The sequence below is a fragment of the Plasmodium chabaudi genome, assembly GCF_900002335.3.
Source record: "Plasmodium chabaudi chabaudi strain AS genome assembly, chromosome: 13".
Classification (NCBI taxonomy): domain Eukaryota; phylum Apicomplexa; class Aconoidasida; order Haemosporida; family Plasmodiidae; genus Plasmodium; species Plasmodium chabaudi.
Window position 1 is genome coordinate 1858868 of NC_030113.2, and position 17404 is coordinate 1876271.

Consider the following 17404-nt stretch of genomic DNA (forward strand, 5'->3'; position numbering starts at 1 on the left):
TTCCCAATATGTAATATAAATAAGTGAATGAGCAAATGTAGATATACGAACGTATAAGGTAGTATACACAAAATGGGAAGGAATAAGAATATGGTAGGTGCTATAAAATGCATAAACAGTTTCGGAAGGAAAACAAAACGATATAAAACGTTAGTTATAGGATATTATAAAGACATTGGTCCATTGGAAAATCAACAATATGGGATACCTTTAAAATATTACAGACATAAATATTTGAAATCTGTTCAAGAGCAAAAAAGATGTTCCGAATTAATAACAGAATTAAATAAAAGATGGGATAGCCATTTAGCTGACAATGAATATTGTACAATATTACGGTCGATTAAAAAGTCGCTATATTTTAATCCTCTAAATATGACAAGCTTATTTAATTTGGTTTATTTTTATGATAAAATAATTAAAAATAATAAAATGTCATATTTCTATTCATTAATTTTTCACACCTTATTAATGAAAGTATTGAGGAAATCTTTTTATAAAGTGAAATATACAGAAATAGTTAGAGAAAGAAAAAAAAATAATGATTTTTTTTTAAGATATATATCTTATGTTGGTCATAAAAATGGTATAGAAGACAAAATTTCCAACACATTAATAAAAAGATTATCAAATAAATGGAAAAATATTCCATACATAAATTGTAAAGTTACATATTTATTATTATTAGAAAATATATATATATTATATTTAAATAATTATAAATTACTTTTTATGAACAATGTAATAAATTATGCCAATCTTATGATAAAATTATTACAATTAAATAAAATACAAAATTATATGAAAAAAAACTATTTTTTCTTACATGCTAATTTGTACATAACAAAAGCAAGTTGCTTTTTGATGGTAAATCCTAATCATGTTGTAAAAGATGATTTGTTTCAAAATAATAGACACATTAAAAAAATAACAGAATGTAGAAATGGTAATATAAAAATAATAAATAAACAAGATATTGAAGACTTACTAAATATACAAGACATTAATAATTGTGGTATTTTGGATGAACAAAAAATTGATAATTTAATGTATGAAAAGCGATTTTTATCATATATATTAAATGAAAAAATTACAGCTAAAAAAGTTGAAAATATGAACAACTATTTTATTTATGACCATGTTAATATAAAATGTGTATTAAAAAAAGTTAATGAATGTATTAATTATTGCTTACAAAATCGGTTGTATAAATTTTTAGAAGATTTTTTATTATGGCGAGCTCGAATATTTTATCATTTAAATTTTTTTCATGAATGCTTATCCGATTCATCAAAAGTCTCTTTATTAAATATATATTCTAAGGCATCCTTTACAGACAATGATATAGACGATTTATATTCCTGTTATAATATGAGAACATTATGTTTAAAACAGTTAAATATTTTGCACACAAGTGATTTGTGTATAGCTTTTTCTTTAAAAAAAAAAAATAGCGAAATGCTAAATTTAAAAAAAAAAAAAATGAACATACTAGCTGACCCAAAAAAAGACAAAAATCTAATAAATGAAAGAAAACACACATATTCATGGCATCGATCTTTTGAAGATCAAAATATTATGAATTTTGTGAAGGAAAACAAAAAAAAAATACCATTTATATTTTAAAATATTTGCATATTTCGCTAAGCCTTTTTTACAGCCCTGCTAATATCCTTAAATATGTGTTACGCATATTGTATTTTTAAGTTGTTTGACCATTTTTTATTTGAATGAATATTCTACACAATTGTTTGTTTCTTTTTTTATTACATTATAATTTGATTACACCATTGTGGTTTGTTTTATTTTTTATGTTACATTTTCTGAACAATAAAAAAAATTATGAACATTTTAACTATTTTTTTCTGAACAGTTAATAATATATATTATTTTTTTTATTATTACCAATATAGTTTAATTTTATCAAAAAATATAGCACTATTCATACTACTTATTTTTTGAAGTAGTATTGATATATAGCCTATTATATACGCTTAATACTATTCTTTCGGTCAGTATTTTATTTCCCATTTTTCAAAAATTCCATTCTATAATAATTTTTTTCTCTTTTATATTTAACTGCATAATATTATGCATATTTATATTTGCTACGATTAAATGGGAAATCCGTTTCAAAATTTTATATATCATAAAATAAATATGTAATATTTAATTGGCTGAAGTAACAATTTTATACGTCTATATGTATTTTTGTTAGGCAAAAACGAATAAGTTAACATATAATATGCACATTCTTGTATGCCACAATATTGAAAAAAAAAATATAGATTGCATAAAATATAATCATAGCAATATTAATTCGTGTTAAATTCGAGCATTAATAGAACTGAATAAAGCATATTTTATCAGCTTCATTAAAGATTGTTTTTCTCAATTATATAAAATCATATTTATGTTTTTACAATGCCAATATCTCATCATGAAGGTTGTGGATGTAGGGAAGCTGATGAAGTTTTAAAAGGGGGAGAGTTTTTATTAAAATATATAGATATAGAAAAGGTTACTTGTTTAAATGAACAGGTAATTTTATAATGTCAAAAAAATAATAATAATAAACAAAGGGAAATGATTATATGATATTTATTTTAGCTATTATACAACATTCATGCTGTTTTATTTATTTATTACTGTTTAAACAGATACATGGATCATGCAAGAAAATTTTAAAACCATATGAAGATAGGTTATCTTCACCACATTGTGAAAGTGATGCAGATCACGAGCTGGTATGAATAATAACATTTAGAAACATTAACAAATTATATTTTTTCCTGAACATGTTCATGCGATAAAAAGATATGAAAATAGCCATATACACTTATTATGTATATGTAATATATTTCAACACATTTTTCTTATTCCTTTATTTTAAGATAATAAATATTCCCTTTACTAACCCCTGCAAGGTAATGGATACATTTTAAAGAAAAAGCATGAGTCATATCTTCTTACTGTTTTGTAGTTATTTATGTCGTTTTTTTTTACACTCTTTTTAGATCTCAAGTTTATTTTTAATTGGTGGTGAAGAAGGAACATATCCAAAAAAAATGAAAATATTTTCCAACAGAGAAGATATAGATTTTGAAAAGTAATAAAAAGAAAAAAGAATATTGACCAATATGTTAGAATATAGCGAACACATGTGTGCGTTTTTTTTCTTGTCCATATTTTTATGAATAATTTTTTGTTCAATTTTTGTCTATGCAGCATTAACGATTTTAAGTGCATTCAAGAAATAGATTTGGCCGAAGATTTTCATGGCGCAGTTGAATATCCCTTAAAAGTAATCATTAAAAAAAAAATTTCGAGCTTTTTTTTTAGCTAGCTATTTTATCATTTTTATTTTATTTTTTATTTTTAGGTAACATCATTATTCAATGTAAGCTATTTGACCCTTTATTTTTGCGAAAATTATGGAGCAGAGACAACAAAAATATTTTACATAGGTACTAAGGAATGAACACCTTACAAAAAAATAAATAATACATGTTAATTTCTTTGTTATACAAAAGTATGTTCCTATTTTTTTTTGGCAGGACTTAAAGGTGTAGGCACTAATTACACAAGAAAGGCAGTTGCAACGGTACAATATTTTTTTTCCATCCATTGACGAATATATTATTACATGGATATACACACATTTGCACACAATATTCATCATATAAATGATTATGAATAATATTTTTATTTGTTTTTTTTTTCAAAGGTATATGAAGCTTCTCCAAATTTAAAAGACCATAAGGTTAAGGGTGCCGATGATGCATTAAAATTTTCCTTTGACGCATTTTAAAAATCTTTGTAACTTTTTAAAAAGAGATAAAAAAAATATGAACTGTTAATGTTATCACTTAGGATATGTTATAGCTATTTAAAAAAAAGCTACAAAAAAAATAAAAAACTTTTTAAACTCCGAAAATTAAAACCTTTACATAATATGAAAAAGGGGACAATTATTTATTTTTTAATACAATATAAAATATATATCTTTTATTATTAATATATTTCTTTAGTCATTTTGCTGAATTATTAATTTTATTATTTTTATTTATTCATTTAATTTTTTGTTATTTTTTTATTTGTTTAATATGTATACACTATATTTATGCCCATTTTTAAACTCATGAAAAAAACAAATCCTATCCTCAAATAAATGGACCAGCCAAAAGGTATTTTTCATTCCGTTATTTTTTTTTACCCACCTGACGGGTATCTCTTTAAAAATGCTTAGCACTTTTACAACGTATTAGTTGAAAAATTCACAATTTTAAATTATTAAATACAAATAATATGTATAAATATATCTGCCCTTTAAACAGTTTTACAAAATTATGAATAATGGCATAATGCATATTTGTATTTTTTTTTTTTCTGAACAGTTCATAAAATAATGACAAAAACAAGCTATTCATTTATGATAAAATGTGTTTGTTTTATTTTCTTTTTATATGTTATACAATGCATAGATAATAAAAAACCATATTTCATAAGTAATTTTGTGACCTACAAAAGGTACGGAACAAATAAGATAACACACAAATATAACAATTATTATTGTAATAAATTAAAAGACGATCAAATAAATAATGGAAATATTTTTTTAAAGTATAAAAATATAAAGGAATATAAAACAAAACAGCCAATACATATATTAAAGGCACATAAAATCGATCAAAAAGAAATAAAACGAAGAAAAAATTATCAATATGCAATGAAACATATGTATGATAAAAACGGAAGACGAATTAAAGAGATAAATAAGGAACGAAAATCTTTAAAAAAAAAAAATATATTTGATTACGAAGGTTTTAAAGTCGATAAAATATTCACATGTTTATCTGATGAAGATATGGAAGAATTGAGAGATGAAGAACTAAAAAGAAAATCTGGAGAAATCTTACACAATAATAAATATATAGATACATATGGTGTTGAGTCTGATTCAAACTTAGATCAAGTTTGAAACTAAAGAACGCTACTCATAGTGGAAAGCTATCTGATCGACATACATACGTGTGCAAAGATATGTAGGCATACTTCCATATCTGCACACCACTTTAAATGCTTACACTTCTTATGTCTTTGCCTTTTTAATAGACCTATAAAATATAATTTTTTGCTTTTTTGATTTCCCCCTATACCTCTATTTATTCATTTATTTTTTATTTCACAATTTTTATATTTTTTTGTCTTATATTTTCAAAATTACCTGACCAAATAATGAGCTACCCATATATATGTACATATTTTATTTCGCTAGTTTTATTTTTTTTTTTGAGTAAAAATTATGTGTTTACCATCAAAGCTCATGGAAATAATTTCAACCAATTTAATACAAGGCTAGTAGCATATTCAAAACATCCAGATTATATTAATACTGTTAATAAAAAAAACAAAAACAAATATTTTTCTATTGGGTCTACAACATTATATTTAAAGGATAATGATCACAGAAAGAGAAATATTTATAGTACTATAGAAATTAAAAAAATAAAAAATTTAATAAAAAAAAATATAAATAAATTTTTAAAAAATGATCAAGATATTAATAATATTCATCCATTAAAAAATAGCCTTTGGAAAATAAATACATATAATTGTCTTTTACAAAAAAAAAAAACTTTTTATATTCATATTTACGAGAATGGAACAATCAAAACTTCAGATAATTTAACTGGCTACTGGTTTTATGATAATTATCACATAACTTGGTGTATCGAATATCCAGATCGAAAGGTTTATCACACTGCAGAGGTAAGACTTACAAGATCTTGTGTGTTACTATAATGTTTCGATCTATTGCATGATATGTCTACAGCCATTATTAGGCTTCTACCTTTAAAGCGTTTTTCACAATATGAAATATATTTTTTTTTTTCAGCTTGTGTGGAATAACGAGCAAAGCAAAATGGTGAAGGGTGTCATTTACGAGGAAACGAAAAAAACGAGATTCCTTCCTTCATACATGTTTAGAAAAATTGTGTCCTCATTTGATGGTAGCATACATATTAATTAAGTTAAAAAGTAGAAAACAAAAAATTAAAATTATAAAAACGAAATGATAAAACAAAAAAGAAAACACACAGTGTTATGCAAAATTGGTGTGCAATTAAAACAAAAAAAAAACGAACAAATAGAATACAAAATAGACTATAGAAAAAACAAAAAAATATGTAAAGAATGGAAAACTATATTTAAAATATTTCCAAAAAAAAAAAAAATAATGGAATCCAACTTATCTCCTTCTAAACATATATATGATTGTTTGTATTATCTTTCGAATTAAATGGATCGTGAGATTAACAAATATTTTTCGAGTTGCTATGGAAAGAATTCCAACCATATAATTTAAAATATATTTTGTTATTTTATTTTGAGCTAAATTATTTATATTTCTATTTAATGGTGACCTATGCATACTATAATTATTTATATTTTTTTTGTTATTTTCAAAGTTTGAAATATAATCAAAGATCCCTTCAAATTCTATTAAAAATTAAAAAAAGTATTGCGGAATTTTATAGTCTCGGAAATGGGAAAGGAAAATATGCAACGAAATAATAAACAAAGACGAAGGTAAATGCACATAAGTGATGGTTGACATAGTAGCCATCATCACATTCAGTTTTTGTGCATTGAAAATGGCATGAGACAAATAAAATGTGAATAAAAAAAAAAAAGAATAGCTAGCCAACCGAATGGTCAGGTAGCCAAATTATTGGAAAAATAATTGTCATAAAAAAATATCACATCAATATAACACCAAAACATATATTTACCAATTGATTGGTAAAAATGTTGCTATACATTTTTTAATTAATTATAATACATGCAAATTAATGTATATGAAAAAATTGCGTTTTCGCAATTTTTTACATTCCATTTTTTATGTTTTATTTTTATTTTTTTTTATTATTTTTTTTTATGAACCTCGATTGTTGTTCAACTCCCGCTCTATAACTTCTTGCTTCACATTCCCATCTTTGTAAATAATAATTTTTGTGGTCTTTTCAATTATTTTATTTCCGCGCGGTATTATTTCCGTCTTTATATTTGTTTCTAAGAATAAAGAGGCATAAAAATGTGTATATATACATGTAGTATTGACAAAATAAGTGCAAATAATAACATAATGTGCTAGCGGCTATTATATATCAATTGGGACAGGTCGTCAGCTTACGTTTAATGTTTGTATTGCCACTTTCATGGGACTCTAAAATAAAGGAGGGGAATAGGAAAAACGATGAAAATGTGAGTGGACTAATTTTTAATTTTGAAAAGACAACCATAGATACTCTCGATTAATAACATTCACCATGGTACATAAAAATAATAAAATATTTAAGATACAATTGTTTTTGTTTTTACCTGTGGATTCAAAGTTGCTGAATATGTTGCTTCCCATTGTCCTTGTCTTAAAGTGACTCTATGGAAAAAGGAAAAACAAAAAAATATTTTAAAGAATGTAAAAACATGCATAGTATAATTAAATAATCACATTTAAAGAAATACATTTTTCGAATCAACTCGATTGTGCACACACACACTATTTTTGTATATCCCTATTTTACCTCGTTAAAAATATTTGATCTAAATATATCATTAATGTTCATATTTCCAAATACATTTTTAAAAACATTTTCAATTTCTTCATCAGTCATTCTTGTAGTTTTAAAATTATAATTCATATTTTGATTGGACATGTTACTATAATTATTTCCAAAACTGTTTGAAGAAAATCCACTATTCAATTGACTGTCATAAACCCTTTTTTTATTATCATCACTTAATGTTTCATAAGCTTCTGTAATTTCTCTGAACTTTTGTTCGGACTCCTTTCTATTATTAGGATTTCTATCGGGGTGATATTTTAATGCTAGCTTTCGATAGGCTTGTTTTATTTCATTTTTGCTACTACTTTTTTTTACATTTAATATATCATAAAAATTTTGGCTTCCAAAAAAGCGTCTTATAACGATTTAAAAAAAATAAAAAACGGAAAAAATAAATAATCTATATTCATATTTTACAAAAAGAGACATACACAATACAACCAAAAATATATGATTTGGTCATGTTTTTTTTTTATTTTTTTGGTGAGCTACCTGTTACATAGCAAACTATTAATGTTGCCATATCGTTCGTTCGGAAAATTTTTATTGAATATTGTGGATTTATAAATAGTGTTAAAAAAGGAAACATATCTTTTTTTCACTAAAAACATTTTTAACACAATCTATTTTATATGTTTTCATCATATAGTTCTCTTTAACGCATTTTATTAAATATACATATACACATATATGCATAATTTGAATATCCAATTGTATTCCTTACTATCTAAATAATGACAACAATTATAAAATAAATATGTACAAGCAATAAATATGCATATTTTTGCCTGACTAGTTAATAATTATACGGGAAAAAAAAAATTAAAATAAAAAAAAAAAATAAAAGAAATCTTTCAAAGATGATTAAAAAGTTAGATTTTCTTATAAATTATAATTTTTTCAGTAACACAATATTTAAAAAAAGAAAAAAATATTACAACAAAATGATAATAATGACAGTGATTAATATAACAAATGAAATTTAAACGGTATTTTTTCACACGCTCTCTTTCCCCAACTGCATATTATGCATATATTGTATATGTGGATTTTAAGTATATACATAGATATTATATAAACATGCACGTGTTTATTTTTCAGGAATCATCATATTATAAACAAAAAAGAAAAAATATATATTTATAAGATAGTAAATCCCGTTGAATAAAAATATGGATAGGAAAAAAGTATAGCCTTTTTAGTATCAAAAATTTTTAATTTACTTTTATTGGTGTCCATAATTAACGACTTCATACGTTTAATTATATAATAACTTTTTTTAATGTCACATAATATTTTTTAATAAGTATAAAACGTCCTAAAATAATTTTTTTTTAAATATGTTCTTAAAAAATGGTAATATTAAATTAAAAAAAAAAAAGGGTATAGAAAAACAAATTAGTATTTTGTAGATATTATATGAAACATGAAACAAACAACCATATACTTATGTAAGTGTGTAGACAATAAAAAAAATTCCATTATTATAAAATGTATAAATATATCATCAATATATATGAGCATATTGTATACATACAGGCGTGTTTGGTATATTGCAAATTAAAATTGTAACAATAAAATATATATAATTTTTATTAAATCTTGATAATTGGGTTTGCATTTTATCCAAGCTTTGGGTATTTATATTATATGGTATTTTTTTTTATTTTCATAATTTTCCTTATTATTGGATATAAATCGATATCTCTTAATATAATGAATGTATTAATTAAAATCGCCCATTAAAAATAAGACGTTAAAAAAAAAGAAAGGGACAATAAATTAGGTAGGCATATATATACCTATAAATACGCATATATCACTGAAAGATATACGTATAAATTAACAAAATTTAGAATGCTATTTCCATTAATATTATTATTTTCTTGATTATGCTTTTCTTCATTGTACTTGTGGAATAAATCATATAATAAAAGTGAAATTAAAAAAGAAAACAAAATTTCCTTTTAAAAAATATGCCCAGCTTTTTTAAACATTTTCATTTAATAAATTATCAAATGATACACCTTTGCTTAAACATCGAATATAATGATAAATGAAATCTCCCATTAAAATAAGTTGAACTATTTGCATAATAACAACCCAAACACCTACGTAGGATTTAATCTATAAATTAAAAAAAAAAAAAAAATTATGAACATGCAAGGAATGACCAAGCGGCACATATATATACATGCACAAAAGTGTAAACACAACAATATTATTTTTTCTTACGATATTATCGGAGGAATTCAATTCTTTATATGATACAATCCAAAAAAGAAAGGATAAAACCTATGAAAAAAGAAATACCGCAATTTGTATAGGTATCATTAAAAAAATGGAAAATACAATTTTTCGTCATTCTTTTTAGTTTTCAATACTTACTTTTGATAAAGCTTGAGAAGCTAAGAAATGGGTTGTGAATGCTGCCACTTTTCCCTGAACAAGTCAGAAAAAAATATCATTGTGAGTTAAATTATATGAACAAGGAATGTGTGTGCAAACTAGCTAGCCATATATAGCCATAATTTTTTTTTTTCTCATATTTACCTCTTTTTGAAACATAGACAATTGTGGTAACACACAAACAGATTCAAGGTAAAGGGCAAATGACCAGGATACCTAAAAAGGGTGAAAAAATATATAAAAAGATGATAATATAAAACAGCAAAAAAATATGCACTATTGCCAACATGATCAGCATTGTTAGCAAAGAGATAAACAGCAATTGGCGCTGATTTATTTTCGTTTTGAATTTCTTACATCAGCGGGGAAAAATGAATTCAAGGAGGGATGAATAAAAATGGAAATGACAAAAGCCGGAATGATTAAAAACATGTTATTAAAAATATCATTTGCACTATCATATGTTTTTTTATATTTATATCTGCATAAATATACAACGCAACAATTTGTAAACAATGAAATTGCTTCAACTAATTGATATAGCCAATCTCCACTTTTATCATATGGTAAGTATCCTTCAAAAGGTACAATAGATAATAATCTAGCTGTATTTAATACAACATAGCATTCCATCATTTTCAATGAAACGCCTGCACATGATTTGCTCATTTCAATTTTTAGGAAAACCATCAAAAACGAAAACATACTTATTATGGATGATAATGTTAACAAAAATGAAAAGTCTCCATCGGAAAATAAGTGATAAAAAATAAAAACTAGTAATAAAAATGATGAGTATACTTTTATTGAAAAACTATGTTCTGATATATACCTTTTCAGCTTTTCTGGATCGTTAACTACTCTTAAAAAATCGTTTACTACCTTCATTTTGTTATAAAAATATATGAACTGTTCATGTATTTATAATTATTATTGCGGCCAAAATTAGCACTTATTTAAATTGCTACTTATGCAGCATATATATATATATATTTTGTATTCTTCCGGAAATGTGTTTTATCTTTTGTTTAACACACAAAATTAATTATATAAAAACTTAAAAGCTTTATGCCTATGATGTGTTATTATTTTTATCTGTGAAATGGATGAAAATACAAATAGTATAAAATATTAGGGAATGCTTAAATAATGTACATACATTTGCACAATTACAAATGTGAATATAAAACAATTATTACATGCAGATATATATGCATATATGAATTTCCGCCTTTTCGATTTGTTTATACACGCTTAATTATTTATATTTTATTTGCTACTAGTATATATATATATATTGTTATTTTTCGTATACAATATCATTCAATGTTAAGAAAAAATCCCAACACACCAAACTATATACGGATGTAAGCATAAAATATATACAAAACATATCATATATATTTTTTTATTTGCATATTTTTTACCTTACAATATGTTATAATTTTCGTAATCCTTTATTCTCCTTGTGATTATTATTTTTATATTTTTTATGGTTTATTTTTTAATATGAATTTGGGAGTTATAAATATTATTATAAATTATTTTAATATTATTGCTAATATTTTAGATTATTTTTCTCTAGTTTTATTTTTACATATTTGATCATGCTCATATATGCTTAACACTTTTGTGCCTTACATTTTTTTTTTTTAAGCATATATGCATTACTAATGTATATAAATATATATATATATATATTTTTTTTTAATTATACAAATGTAAAATCGTTTACAGTGTTTATTATGCTATGCTGTTATAAATAAATATGCATATTTGATATATGTAAAATTTTCTTTCCCATGTTCCAATACTTTTGGAAAAAATAAAATAAATAAATAAATGGATTATCATAAATGAAATAAAAATAAATATAATCTTGTATCAATAAAATAACTGTAAAAAAATTATTATTAAAATAAAAACAAAAAGACTATCTTTATTTTTGCCATATTTCATATACAATGAGAGAGGAAAGTTGCATTTTTAATATTAGCTACAAATTTGGAATTTTTTTATTTTATAAAAAAAGTCAGGAAAAAACATATGCACATATTTTTATTTATATACATATTATATCATTTATTTTGTATGAACAGTTAAGAAAAAAGGAGAGGAAAATGGAAAATTTCTTTATATAATATACACATATCTATAATTATATGCACAAGTCATATTTTTACACATTATATATATACCCCTTATACTCCTATTTCTACTGCTTCTATAGGTACTTAAAAGAAAAGTACCACATTACTTTATCAATAAGCAAACATACTTTAATCTTAAAAATGTAGTGTATAAATATATTCCATATAATACAAAGAATACTGAAATCAAATATGAAAAAATATTCTAACTAGCGATTTTAAGATTGTCATGAAAAAATGGATAGCTACATTGTATAAAAAAAAAACTGTGCAGGTTAACAATTCAACTTATTTTCCATACTATTTTATTACTTTCACTTTATTTTTCAATATAGACTTTTAAAAGGTCCTTTTTCACTTGATCTTTTAACTTTTTTCCCTTAAAAATTGTATGCCAATTTAAAGGCACATGCATATATGTGTGTTCCTCCTATGTTCTCAATAATTTATGCACAGTTCAGGTTTTTTTTAATAATTCGCTTTAAAATAGGATATTGGGTAGTGTTATATTTCGTTATAACTTTATCCAATTAAGAAACCGCATTTGTTCGGATATAAATGCTACAACATACTTATCTGCATGCGTTTAATTTTTCCACTTCCGAGGGGTTATTTCGAATATGATTCTTTTATCTATTCTATTTTATTTTAGTTTATTTTCACCCCCTGTTTTTTATGGCTAGTTAGCTATTTTAATATCCAAATTTTGAAAAGGTGGAGATTTAATTTTCCACTGGAACTTTAGTAAATGGAAATAATATGGGCATGTGTGCACATATTTTTGTTTATATGGTTATTCCTTAATTTTTCATCAAATTTGTTATTTATTTGATTTGTTTTTATTTTAATTATTATTTTTTTCTATTCACAATTGCTGAAAATAAGAAAATTTTAATGAGTGTGTATATCATCATATATGATGAGCAATCAGTGCGTACGTTGGATTTTAAAAATAAAATTTATTTATAAATGAAACGTTGGGCTATCCTTTTTGCCTTTCATTTTTTATTTCCGATTTTTTTTTAATTTGAAAAAAATATATATGTATATGCATATATTATTCTCTTCAATTTTTATATATCATATATTTGTATATATAGAAAATTTATTTTTTTAATTTTTTGCCGTTATCTCAATGTAGAGCGGTAAAAGAAGGTGAGTTAAAAAAATTACAAAACAGTCAAATAACAATGGATATTAAAAAAAGCGAAACGGATGATGGGAAAGAAGATATATCAGGAAAAACTGATAAGGATGATGAATATAATAGCGAGATGAAGGAAAGCGTGAGTTCCCATGAAATCAAAGAAAATATCTTACCATCTGAAACTTCAAAAAATGAAAAAAAAGATGATCAAGGAATGTCACCAAAGGAAGAAAACGTGTTGGATTATGTTGAAAAAAAAATAGATGAACAATTAAATATTGTAAAAAATAATAATAATATAATAATGACATTGGAAAGTAAAATGAAGCCAAATATGGCCCAACCTGAAGAGCATGAAAAGGTAGTAGATAAATCAGAGAGTGAAGAGAACGACTTTGTCGACATATGGAAAAGAATGAATTATTTTGCCTTAGAGGATGAGACACAAAATGAAAGTAACGAACAAGCGGAAAAGGACAAAGTACCCAATGATAAACCAACCGAAAAAGAAACAGATTTAAAAAAAAAAAAACTGGTGATAAATGTTATAGACAAATATTTTGTTCAAATTCCATTGAAATCTATAATGAACGTATTTCGAAATATTCAAAAAGAAATGGAAAAAAATTTTACAATAATAACTTTATTTATAGAAAAAAAATTATTAAATTTAAATGAAAAAATGCAGTTAGCTAAAATAAATACAATCATTGAAAAGTTAAATGCATTGAAAAAAAGAGTTATTGAATCTAAGCAGATGCTTAGTCAATTTATAAAAAAACTTCATACTAGGTTAGAGTATATATATGAGGAAGAGGATATACAAGTAGAAAGTTTAAAAAGAAACTTTAATTTTTATTCCTATGAAAAAAGAATAAATTGGCTAGTTGATGGCTATTTATGTAGGTATGGTTATTTTAATACTAGTGAAATATTTTGTAAACGATATGAGTTAGACAATTATTCAGATTCGTATATTTATAAGGAATATCTTTTAATATTAAATGAATTAAGAATGCATAATATAAAACCTGGATTAGAATGGTGTCAAAAATATAAATCTCAATTAAAAAAAATGGATTCTACTATTGAATCTGAATTACATCTACAACATGTTATTTACTTAATTTTTGAAAATAAATATTTTGAAGCATTGGAATATTTAAAAAGTTTTGTCATCTTTACAAATGATAAATTTATATCAGATGATGTCAAATTTGTAATAACTTACATAAATGTTAATTATACTGATACCGAAAAATTAAATACATTTAATCGAAAGAGATGGAAAAAAATACTTAAATTATTTAAGCTAGCTTATTCAGAAATTATAGGAACTATGAATAAACCATTATTAGAATTTTTATTAAAATCTGGGATATCCGTAATAAAAACAGATCAATGTGAACAATATAAAAAAAGATCAACAAATTGTCCAACATGTATAGATGAATTAAAATCTGTTATATCTCAAATTCCTAATATTCCAAAAACAAAAAGCTTTTTATTATGTCCTTACACTAATCAGATAATGGATGAAAATAACCCCCCGTTTACTACACCAACTGGTCATGTATTTTCAGAAAAAGCTATATCTATGTTTCTTAAATCCGATGATGTTTTTATTTGCCCTCATACGCATGAGCGCTACCGACTCGACGACTTCTCGCGTCTGTTTATTTGATGAAGAAGTTTCAATTTATGAAAAATTTAGAAAAACATTTTTTTTTTTTTTTTAAAGTGTCATATAATTCGTGTTTCATAGTTATAAACTAATTAAAATCGAATGAAATGCAAAAATGTGAAAATACGAAATTGTGTATAAAAAAATGAAACCGCCACATTGTCAAAACATTGACGGGACGGTTGAATCACTCAGTGAAAGGGATTAAAAAAAAAGATGGAATACAAAATATTTATCAATTTAGTTAACTTATTTATAAAACTTTAGTAATGATACCCGAAGCTACTGTTTTTCCACCTTCTCTTAATGAAAAACGAAGACCAGGACTAACAGCTAAAGGGTACATAAGTTCAATAGTACATTTTATATTATCACCTGGGTTTGCTATTTGTGTGTCTTCATTTAATATAACAGCACAATTTACATCAGCTGTTCGTATATATACTTGTGGTCTATAATATGATGAAAATGGATTTTTTCTTCCTCCTTCTTCATTTTTTAAAACATAAATATCTGATTCAAATTTTTTATATGTTTTCATATTGGGAACTTTTGTAACAACCATACCTCTAGATATATCATTTTTTTTTATATTTTTAAGCATGACTCCAATTTGATCACCTGCTTGTGCAGTATCTAAAGTTTTTCTAAACATTTCAATTCCAGTAATAACCGTTTTTATTGGTTTATCTTTTATACCTAAAATATCAACAGGCTCATTAATTTTAATAGTTCCTTGTTCAACTCGGCCAGTAGCTACTGTACCTTTTCCAGAAATTTGTAATACATCATCAATGCTCATAAGGAAAGGTAAATCGATTTTTCTTTGTGGTTCATCAATATAATTATCACATGCATCTAATAATTTTAAAATAGATGGAACTCCATATTCTGAAGGATCATCATTTAAAGCTTTTAAAGCAGAACCTTTAATAAATGGAATATTATCACCATCATATTTATGAAAAGATAATAATTCTCTAACTTCTAATTCAACTAAATCTACTAGTTCTTGATCTTCACACATATCTATTTTATTTAAATATACAATAATTTTATTTATTCCTATCTGTCTTGATAATAATACATGTTCTTTCGTTTGTGGCATTAAACCATCATATGCTGATACAACTAATATTGAACCATCCATTTGCGATGTCCCAGTAATCATATTTTTTATATAATCTAAATGTCCAGGACAATCAATATGACTATAATGCCTTTTTTCTGTTTCATATTCCACATGAGTCGCATTTATAGTTATTCCTCTTTTCTGTTCTTCAGGAGTTTTATCTATATCTTCATAAGATTTAAATGTACCTCTATCATATTTTGAACATACTTTAGTTATAGCTGCTGTTAATGTAGTTTTCCCATGATCTACATGACCAATTGTTCCGATATTCATATGTGGCTTTTTTCTTTCAAATACTCCAATTGCAAACTTTTTTTTATCAATCTTAAAAATATTTATTTTATTTTGATTATTTAAATGGGTACTATTTTTAATGTAATGTTTTATATTAATTTCTTTTCCTTCATTTTCGTTTAATTGGACTAGATTGCTAACTCTTCTTTTGTTCATAATATTGTTACAGTTGTTCATATAATTTTCAAGACTGTTTATTTTGTTCCCTATTCCATTTTTTGTCAGAGAACTTAAAATTCGTGACTTTGTTTTCATCATTGTTACAAATCTAAATTATTTTGGGAAGGTAAAATGCACACACACATATATATATACAAGTATATATGCGCATATGCACTTTAAGTTTTATGTTCAGGCGTTTTAACGCGGCATTTACTTCTATAACATGAGCATGCTTACAAAGTAGTAGTGCTCTTCTTTTACTTTAGTTCTTAAAAGGAAAGCATAGTAGTTCCTACTTGTTACAAATTAGTAAAACAAAATGTTTATCCAATTCTCTACCCCCACCCCTAGCAATATTCGTATTCCTGATATGGTATGTATCAAAAGAAAAAATATAAACACTGCCTTGAGTTCTAAAATGGGTTATGTATTATCAATCCAAATAAACTATGATAATTTTTTAATTATAATTTTTAAAATTAATAATCAACTTTATAAAAATAGAAAAATTGTTATATTTATGATACTTGCATATGTACAAATTAGTATTAAACAATCTTATACTTTATTAATTTTAATTCTTTTTTTAGGCCCAACATACTATTTAATTAATTTTTCTATTTCAATTTAATTATTTATTCTGTTTATTTTATATTTATTTTATTTCTAAAACAACAAATGTAGATATTTACGTGACCTCCTACTGAAATTAATTTCAAGTTTAATTCAAAAAAAAAGCGGAAAAAAATATATACACAAATGGTAAATATTTTTATATTCTTTTCTCTATAT

The 17404-nt window shown here is 24.1% G+C and overlaps 8 protein-coding genes across 8 annotated transcripts; 5 read left to right on the top strand and 3 right to left on the bottom strand.

Annotated features, from left to right (window-relative positions):
* Window positions 1-72: 72 nt before the first annotated feature.
* On the top strand, window positions 73-1626 carry PCHAS_1349500 (conserved Plasmodium protein, unknown function; the record flags this gene model as incomplete). The annotated part of the gene is made up of 1 exon (XM_731510.2): window positions 73-1626. The coding sequence occupies one exon, from the start codon at window positions 73-75 to the stop codon at window positions 1624-1626; it is 1554 nt and encodes a 517-aa protein (XP_736603.2).
* Window positions 1627-2424: 798 nt separating this feature from the next.
* On the top strand, window positions 2425-3811 carry PCHAS_1349600 (PITH domain-containing protein, putative; the record flags this gene model as incomplete). The annotated part of the gene is made up of 8 exons (XM_016799383.1): window positions 2425-2541; window positions 2661-2747; window positions 2895-2927; window positions 3018-3109; window positions 3229-3304; window positions 3383-3467; window positions 3558-3604; window positions 3728-3811. The coding sequence occupies 8 exons, from the start codon at window positions 2425-2427 to the stop codon at window positions 3809-3811; spliced, it is 621 nt and encodes a 206-aa protein (XP_016654680.1).
* Window positions 3812-4408: 597 nt separating this feature from the next.
* PCHAS_1349700 (conserved Plasmodium protein, unknown function) lies at window positions 4409-4981 on the top strand (the record flags this gene model as incomplete). The annotated part of the gene is made up of 1 exon (XM_016799384.1): window positions 4409-4981. The coding sequence occupies one exon, from the start codon at window positions 4409-4411 to the stop codon at window positions 4979-4981; it is 573 nt and encodes a 190-aa protein (XP_016654681.1).
* Window positions 4982-5238: 257 nt separating this feature from the next.
* PCHAS_1349800 (conserved Plasmodium protein, unknown function) lies at window positions 5239-6034 on the top strand (the record flags this gene model as incomplete). Its single annotated transcript, XM_016799385.1, has 2 exons — window positions 5239-5772; window positions 5900-6034. 2 exons carry the CDS (start codon window positions 5239-5241, stop codon window positions 6032-6034), a joined length of 669 nt encoding a protein of 222 aa, XP_016654682.1.
* A 219-nt stretch (window positions 6035-6253) lies between these two features.
* Window positions 6254-8242, bottom strand: PCHAS_1349900 (DnaJ protein, putative; the record flags this gene model as incomplete). The annotated part of the gene is made up of 6 exons (XM_016799386.1): window positions 6254-6504; window positions 6949-7077; window positions 7199-7231; window positions 7387-7444; window positions 7590-7986; window positions 8124-8242. The coding sequence occupies 6 exons, from the start codon at window positions 8240-8242 to the stop codon at window positions 6254-6256; spliced, it is 987 nt and encodes a 328-aa protein (XP_016654683.1).
* Window positions 8243-9620: 1378 nt separating this feature from the next.
* On the bottom strand, window positions 9621-10928 carry PCHAS_1350000 (ER lumen protein retaining receptor 1, putative; the record flags this gene model as incomplete). The annotated part of the gene is made up of 5 exons (XM_016799387.1): window positions 9621-9758; window positions 9867-9926; window positions 10020-10073; window positions 10185-10256; window positions 10398-10928. The coding sequence occupies 5 exons, from the start codon at window positions 10926-10928 to the stop codon at window positions 9621-9623; spliced, it is 855 nt and encodes a 284-aa protein (XP_016654684.1).
* A 2452-nt stretch (window positions 10929-13380) lies between these two features.
* Window positions 13381-15021, top strand: PCHAS_1350100 (CTLH domain-containing protein, putative; the record flags this gene model as incomplete). Its single annotated transcript, XM_729042.2, has 1 exon — window positions 13381-15021. One exon carries the CDS (start codon window positions 13381-13383, stop codon window positions 15019-15021), a length of 1641 nt encoding a protein of 546 aa, XP_734135.2.
* A 253-nt stretch (window positions 15022-15274) lies between these two features.
* PCHAS_1350200 (elongation factor Tu, putative) lies at window positions 15275-16708 on the bottom strand (the record flags this gene model as incomplete). The annotated part of the gene is made up of 1 exon (XM_740371.2): window positions 15275-16708. The coding sequence occupies one exon, from the start codon at window positions 16706-16708 to the stop codon at window positions 15275-15277; it is 1434 nt and encodes a 477-aa protein (XP_745464.2).
* Between the last annotated feature and the right edge of the window lie 696 nt (window positions 16709-17404).